The sequence below is a fragment of the Nanorana parkeri genome, unplaced genomic scaffold (genome assembly GCF_000935625.1).
Source record: "Nanorana parkeri isolate BGI_ZX_2015 unplaced genomic scaffold, ASM93562v1 scaffold1997, whole genome shotgun sequence".
NCBI classification, from domain to species: Eukaryota; Metazoa; Chordata; class Amphibia; order Anura; family Dicroglossidae; genus Nanorana; species Nanorana parkeri.
In genome coordinates this window covers 12493-20321 of record NW_017308265.1, presented here as the reverse complement: position 1 = coordinate 20321, position 7829 = coordinate 12493, and the positions used below count along the sequence as shown (strand labels likewise).

At 50.2% G+C, this 7829-nt stretch overlaps 2 protein-coding genes across 2 annotated transcripts in view; both read right to left on the bottom strand.

Annotated features, from left to right (window-relative positions):
- The window catches only part of TPR (translocated promoter region, nuclear basket protein), an 81035-nt gene extending 78028 nt beyond the window's left edge, over positions 1-3007 (bottom strand). Inside the window, exons 1-3 of the mRNA XM_018572313.1 lie at positions 2818-3007; positions 714-818; positions 539-612 (exon numbers count right to left, since the gene is read on the bottom strand). Coding sequence (XP_018427815.1) covers positions 539-612; positions 714-818; positions 2818-2968 — 330 coding nt within the window. The 5' untranslated portion in view covers positions 2969-3007. The remainder of the gene's footprint in view (positions 1-538; positions 613-713; positions 819-2817) is intronic.
- A 3749-nt stretch (positions 3008-6756) lies between these two features.
- The window catches only part of PRDX1 (peroxiredoxin 1), a 13341-nt gene continuing 12268 nt past the window's right edge, over positions 6757-7829 (bottom strand). Inside the window, exon 6 of the mRNA XM_018572319.1 lies at positions 6757-7091. Within this exon, the coding sequence (XP_018427821.1) occupies positions 7006-7091 (86 nt within the window). The 3' untranslated portion in view covers positions 6757-7005. The remainder of the gene's footprint in view (positions 7092-7829) is intronic.

The window sequence follows — 7829 nt, the reverse complement described above, 5'->3', positions numbered from 1 at the left end:
AAAGTGTTTCTTTCAATCTCTCTGTAGTCGGAACAATGTTACTTTGAATCTCTCTGTAGTCGGAACAATGTTACTTTGTATCCCTCTCTGTAGTCGGAACAATGTTACTTTGTATCCCTCTCTGTAGTCGGAACAATGTTACTTTGTATCTCTCTATATAGTCGGAACAATGTTACTTTGTATCCCTCTCTGTAGTCGGAACAATGTTACTTTGAATCTCTCTGTAGTCGGAACAATGTTTCTTTGTATCTCTCTATATAGTCGGAACAATGTTACTTTGTATCCCTCTCTGTAGTCGGAACAATGTTACTTTGAATCTCTCTGTAGTCGGAACAATGTTACTTTGTATCCCTCTCTGTAGTCGGAACAATGTTACTTTGAATCTCTCTGTAGTCGGAACAATGTTACTTTGAATCTCTCTCTCTGATCAATGTTTATAAACAATGTTACTTTGTATCTCCATCTCCCTCTGAGCAATGTATAGAAACAATGAAACTGAACAAAACAGTGTTTATAGAACTTCAGTGGCACAAATTACCTGCAGGGCCAAAAGGCGACTATTGGAGGTGTCGAGGTCTTTCAGTTTTTCATTTAGTTCTTTCTCCTCTTCACCTTAAAAAATAAATACATTTATATAAAATATATATACTTTGCAGAAATGGAATTTCAAGTGTTCAGAACACTGAATATCCAGAGAAGCTGAATTTTCTTACTTTTCTTATTGAGCTGTTCTCGTAAACTCTGACACTCCTGCGACCCGGAGACGAGACGTTCTTGGCTTTGCATGAGACGCTTCTCGATATCGAAGTATTGTTGTTCTATGAACAGAATATAAAAGACAAAAAGCATGAAACAGAACCTGATGGGAGATTGCTAAAAAAAAAAAACTTTGTAAGGTTTCAGTTCTCTGCATTTGTCTGCCTGGAAGGTTTGCTACCAAACACAGGCTGCACGCATGTATGCATGTATGTATGTATGTATGTATGTACGTATGTAGCAGCAGTGCGATGGGCTTTAATGCTGCACTGTCACTGATTATGTGCTGGGATCGCACTCTCTCGGTGCCCCCAGAACAGAGACTTGCCCCATCACCGTCGGCTCCTGTTCACTGTTGATGATCAGGAGGCGGTAAGATGGGCTCATGATCACAGGGAAGCCCAGCAGCCAGCTCCAGGTAGCAGGAAGGGGGTTAAAGAGGACCGGGCACTGTGCTAGAAGAAGAAAAAAAAGCAAGGAGAACAGTGAGCCGCACAGTAGCGACATCACCAAATCTCACTCCAAATCTGCTGAGACCATTAGTCAGGTACCCCGCTTTCAGCATCGCCCGGGAAGAGGGGGCAGCTCTTTCAGCAGCACCCGGGGAGGGGGGGGGGCACCGCTTTCAGCAGCACCCGGGGAGGGAGGCAGGCACCGCTTTCAGCAGCACCCGGGGAGGGAGGCAGGCACCGCTTTCAGCAGCACCCGGGGAGGGAGGCAGGCACCGCTTTCAGCAGCACCCGGGGAGGGAGGCAGGCACCGCTTTCAGCAGCACCCGGGGAGGGAGGCAGGCACCGCTTTCAGCAGCACCCGGGGAGGGAGGCAGGCACCGCTTTCAGCAGCACCCGGGGAGGGAGGCAGGCACCGCTTTCAGCAGCACCCGGGGAGGGAGGCAGGCACCGCTTTCAGCAGCACCCGGGGAGGGAGGCAGGCACCGCTTTCAGCAGCACCCGGGGAGGGAGGCAGGCACCGCTTTCAGCAGCACCCGGGGAGGGAGGCAGGCACCGCTTTCAGCAGCACCCGGGGAGGGAGGCAGGCACCGCTTTCAGCAGCACCCGGGGAGGGAGGCAGGCACCGCTTTCAGCAGCACCCGGGGAGGGAGGCAGGCACCGCTTTCAGCAGCACCCGGGGAGGGAGGCAGGCACCGCTTTCAGCAGCACCCGGGGAGGGAGGCAGGCACCGCTTTCAGCAGCACCCGGGGAGGGAGGCAGGCACCGCTTTCAGCAGCACCCGGGGAGGGAGGCAGGCACCGCTTTCAGCAGCACCCGGGGAGGGAGGCAGGCACCGCTTTCAGCAGCACCCGGGGAGGGAGGCAGGCACCGCTTTCAGCAGCACCCGGGGAGGGAGGCAGGCACCGCTTTCAGCAGCACCCGGGGAGGGAGGCAGGCACCGCTTTCAGCAGCACCCGGGGAGGGAGGCAGGCACCGCTTTCAGCAGCACCCGGGGAGGGAGGCAGGCACCGCTTTCAGCAGCACCCGGGGAGGGAGGCAGGCACCGCTTTCAGCAGCACCCGGGGAGGGAGGCAGGCACCGCTTTCAGCAGCACCCGGGGAGGGAGGCAGGCACCGCTTTCAGCAGCACCCGGGGAGGGAGGCAGGCACCGCTTTCAGCAGCACCCGGGGAGGGAGGCAGGCACCGCTTTCAGCAGCACCCGGGGAGGGAGGCAGGCACCGCTTTCAGCAGCACCCGGGGAGGGAGGCAGGCACCGCTTTCAGCAGCACCCGGGGAGGGAGGCAGGCACCGCTTTCAGCAGCACCCGGGGAGGGAGGCGGGCACCGCTTTCAGCAGCACCCGGGGAGGGGGGCACCGCGTTCAGCAGCACCCGGGGAGAGCCCCCTGCTTTCATAATGAACTGCTCCCCATACAATCCTCCATGTGCCTCTTGTGTACATGTGTTTCAGCTAATGCATTTTGAATGGGCTGCTTAACACTGCACAGTACAAGCAGGCCCTGAAATGAATCAGCGAAGGGCCCCAGTGTGACTTATAGGGGCCCCTCTGAGTGCCCAGTGTAATAAAGAAACCCCCCTCACACACTCCGCGACCCCCCCTCCCTTCCATACCGCAGTCCACTTTGTACTTCTCATGCCTGGACCTCATGGCTTCTATCTCCGCCTGCTGGTCGGACAGGAAGCGCTCCAGCTTGGTGTTGACAGCCTTGGGCAGCTTGGCCAGCTCGGCCCTCTCCAGGACTTGCTGCAGAACCGCCGCCATGTTTACTCCTCTCACCGGCCCGCGCACCCGAATGGAGCTGTTCAGACTGAAGGTGGCGAGGAATCGGATGTCACGTGATGGCTCACAAGTGGGGGAGGAGCCCTGCGCGTCAAAAAAACGTGCGAGCTGCGCGTGCGCTCGTCTCGCCGTGGCTGGTCATGTGACAGAAGGCAACCCCTTCCAAATCCCGCCCTCTCACAACGTCAGAGTTTCTGCCAGAGTTTCCCCGCCTCATCTAGACGTTCAAATCTCTGCCTGACCAGGCTCCACCCCCTATATTTCTACGGACTTTGCCTGACTAGGCCCCGCCCTCCCCCATATTCTCTATACTGGGAGCTTCCTTTCCTATATGAACTTTGGCTGCAGTTCCTCCGACTGACCACCAGGTGTCCCCCTCTCCATGTGTCGTTGTGGCTAATTGCCGTCTGCAGACGGCAACCCGCAGATGCTGCAGTGCCGTCCGTCCGTTTTTTTACTACGGGCGGACGGCAAGAGGTTAAAACTGCAGCAAAGTAACTGTAAATGGAAATAAAATGTATCACAGACAGTACACAAGCGTGCGGCTCCTCCCACTGACTGTCCAGTCCTCACTTGTGTATCTTTGTTCAGTGAGATGTTCAGCGCTGTGTGTAGATGAATACTCCCATCATCCTCTGCGGTCGGCTGTCCTTTCCCTTGGCTATATTTGCATGAGCCTGATGTATTTCAGAGCATATGTCCTCTCATTTGAAGTGCTATATTCTTTTTCTATTGGCTGTGTCATTTTGTATCAGTGGTGCGCCTTCTATCTGGTTGTAGTTGCTCGGAAGCCGGAATGGATGATGGAGTCTCCGAGGGTTGAGCAACACCTGTCTGCTGCCGGAGTCCTCATGCAACGCGTTTCTCCTTTATACTCTGGTTTCTCTTCAGATCGTATAAATCTTTCGCCTTTTACTAAAGATTTCCGTGGAGAGGGACAACTATGAGTTTCCTAGAATTTTTTGATGCCTGGCTGGTGCTGGGCTTGCTGATTGGTTCCAAAAAATAGAACGAGTGACTTAATGCTTAACAGGATCCTTGAGAAGAACGGGGTGACAGGATTTACCCCAATTTGGTTGCTGTGTGGCTGATGGTGGGGACAAAGCATACTGATGTATATTAGAACTTCTACTCTAACTGAAAAAAATATGAATCCCATCAGGCCTCTGCGTTAGGAATCATGTCTGTGGCTGTCAGAGTCTTGCAATGCCACATGGGACTTGTAGTTCCAGAACAGCTGGAGTGCCCAGGTTGCCCACCCCCGATCTAACGTGGTTAAGCTCAAAGGTAGTTAAACTAAAACCATAGAGCAGCCCGTATAATACAGACAACCATATGATAGGATATAGGAACTTATTAAAAGAACATCTGAACTCACACTTATTTGGGTCCACTGTAAGTGATGCAGATCTAGTATCGCATTGCTGCTCTCCATATACACTGGGGACACCATCATTCCCGTCTCCTCATGTGCTGTTATTAGGTCCCACCCAATGTAATGACATCACCAGCTCCGCCCTATGCATTACATCCTTAGACTTCCTCAGGGGCTGTGGGCCGGAGTTCATCCTTTTCTCTATATACAGGGATGGTTTATTATTTCTAAGTCAGCCATTCTCCTCCACTACCTGTGCACATACTCCTCGTACACCTCCATCTTTTCAACTGGAAAGACCTCAATTTACTTTTATTTGCATATATGATTATCATGTGAAGTGTCTTTGGACGTCTCCTTTACCCTCTTTATTTTTTGTGTCTGTCGTTTCTATTTTCCCAAGAAAAAATAGAGGTGTAAAAAAGAAAAACAAAACACTTTATTATGAAGCCGACCTTCCTCCTGATTGCTGCAGCGAGGACTCATAAATCTGAAACACGTCACAGTGAATGGAAGCCGTCTCTTAAGTTTTATTACGTGGAATCACTTTCTGAAGCCATGTCTGAAGCTTGACATGCCTGCACACGAGTAGTAGATAATCCATTTAGTGTGCGCGTTCTATTACACGGGAGGAGACGGAGGCGTCTGTTTGCTAGCCAATTCCATGAGTGTCAGCACAGTCTCTTTATACAATGGTCCATCCAGTACGTAGCATTAGGGTGTGAAATGCCTGTAGTGGCACCTTCCAGGTTGGCGGCGTCTTTCTTTCAGAGCCTGTGGTTACATTGTATTTCATCCATCATAAAATGACTTACCAATTCCTGGTTTATGGTGGCTCCATCCCCTCGAAGGGTCCTATGGTGCCTCCATTGCCCACCCCCCCCCCCCACTGAGACTATAGCAGAGTGTCCATCCACACAGAGTACAAGAAGCCTATAACAGGTCACTCCTCCTGCTCCTCCCACCTCCGAGCAGATTGACAGCCACCAGAGCCTGCACTGTCCAAATGCCAAATTGCGATGCACATCCCTAAAAAGTTCAGGGAAGCAGCACACAGCAATGTGAAGCCATCGGCAATTAACAGGTAAGAGTGGGCTAAAATATGGAAGAAACAATGCCCTGTGAAGGATTCAGTCCTCAGAGCAGATTTTTTTTTAGGGGGGGACAGGTTCATAAAGTTCAACCTTTGTGTGTGTATGAGTGCCTGTGTGGTCTAGTATTTTAGTTTACCCATACCCCTGTAGGTTACAGTCTTAGGAAGGTATCAGATTTGTGAATGATTCAATAATCTCAGCTGATACAGCTGCTTGTGGCAGAGAGTTCCAAAATGTAACCAAGAATCCCCTCCGCCTCTTGTGGCTAAATCTTTTCTCCACCAGTTTTAGGTGGTGGCCTCTAGTCCTCGTTATGGCATTTACAGTAAAAAGTTAATTGCTGATGTTGCCATCACCACTAAAAACATTTTTGTACATCAGAGGCATGTCCCCCCTTAATCTCATCACTTCCAGCACAAACAAGTTTAAGTTTAGCAACCTCGTCTCATAGCTTAGGTCCTTCAGACCATTAATTAGTCCAAAGAAAACCAACCAAACTCTTCAGCTCCAGGACATCCTTCCTGTGGATTGGTGACCAAAACTGGGCCTCATACTCCAGATGAGGCCGACCCAGAGATCTATAAAGTGGCAAAATGATTGCTTGGTCTCTACAGAACATTCCCTTTTAATACAAGACAGGACTCTGCTCGCTTTGTGTGCTGCAGCCTGGCATTGTGTGCGGTTATTTAATCTATGGTCTACTATAACTCCCAAACCTTCTCATCTCTGACTTCCCTAGATGAGCACCCATTAATGTGTAATTATTCGGTACTCCATTCAAATGGATTAAAATAAGAGTGTTTGATGCTTTAACCACAATGTAACTGTTAAGAAATATTTCACCAGACAGGAAGTGAGGGGAAATTCCATGATCTGTGGCTACATGTAACAAAAAAGGGTGTGGAATGCCCTGGCCTCAGGTGATTGGGCTGGGAAGATGTCGCCGACAGGTTTGCATGGGTGAACTTGGTTGGCACCAACACACGGACATCCCTCATCTTCAGAGACGGAAATTAAAGCCTTTTTTTTTAGCAGGACAGGAAGTGAGGTGAAATAACGGAGGCCAAGATATCAGTAAGAACTTGCACCCACCAGATTCATCTATGAGATGCCCATGTCACTGCACCATGCTGCTTACCCCGACCCCACAACACCCCTGTGAATGCATTGTGTCCTTCCCCCCCACCATACCCACATTACGTTCCCCTCCTACCATCCTCATCTCTCCATTGTCCCTCCCCCTACCATACCCATGTGATTTGTCGTTTCTCCCCCCCATATTCAACAGACGAGACAATTCTGCCGATCTCACACAGATCTTTATTTGGTATTTTACAAAATATTCAAAAGTGTGACAAGACAAGAACGTTACACCGCGGACACTCCGCCATCCTACGAGACAGGCATTGCCGATGTCACCGCAATGACGCCATCTACACCAGTGACATCACCACCTTTATAAGATATTTTACTACAAAATACTTTTCACTCTACACAGCAAAAGGGGGATGGCCGGGGCGGCCGACTACGTAGGGCAGCACTTCCCGCCGTTACTTTTGTTTGGAGAAGAATTCTTTGCTCTTTTTGACGTCTGGTTTGATGGTGTCACTTCCGGGCTGCCATCCGGCCGGGCAGACTGAAACGGAGGGAGAAAAAGGATTACTATGTAACAATTTCTACATTCCTAAAAGACAAAAATCTCAACTCAAAATGAATGCCGAAAGTCAGAATTAAACCGAATTGCAGAAAAAAAAAAGGGATCATTAATCCTTCAATGTCAGCTGCTATACAAGTTCCAGGAGGTTTGGAAGTTTGCATTAGGTAAGTTTGGGGTGGGGGTCCACTTTAGGCAGGTGTCACCACACAAAACACGTAGTGCCCAAATACTTGTGAATTGGATAAAGTTTTTCTCCTGCCATGATTTCCATCACCTCCAGAAGTTGTTAAAGGCTTTGAGACCGAGTGTTTAGTCCATATTTAAAATGGCCGCATTCCCCAAGCTCTTCAAAACCCATTCCATCTGTGTATGCATGTTGGGGTACCATTGATAATAATGGCACCGTACACACATCACATGTCATCACCCACATGAATGACCGCTGAGCCGTGAGATCCGCCACCAATATGTAGAATATTCAGATTCTATAGGGGACCCACTTTTATGCTTCTCCATTTAAAGCAACACCGGATACAATGTTGCCAATTCATTTGTCCTGACAAGTTCTAGAAAATATGACTAAATTTAGATTGTTCTCCGATTCCCCTTTACCCTCCCCAGCGCCACACCCCAGGCCTTCTTTCCCCGTACCCTCCCCGGCCGGCACACACCCCAGGCTCTCTTTACCCCCCCCCACCCTCTCCGGCCAGCACGCAC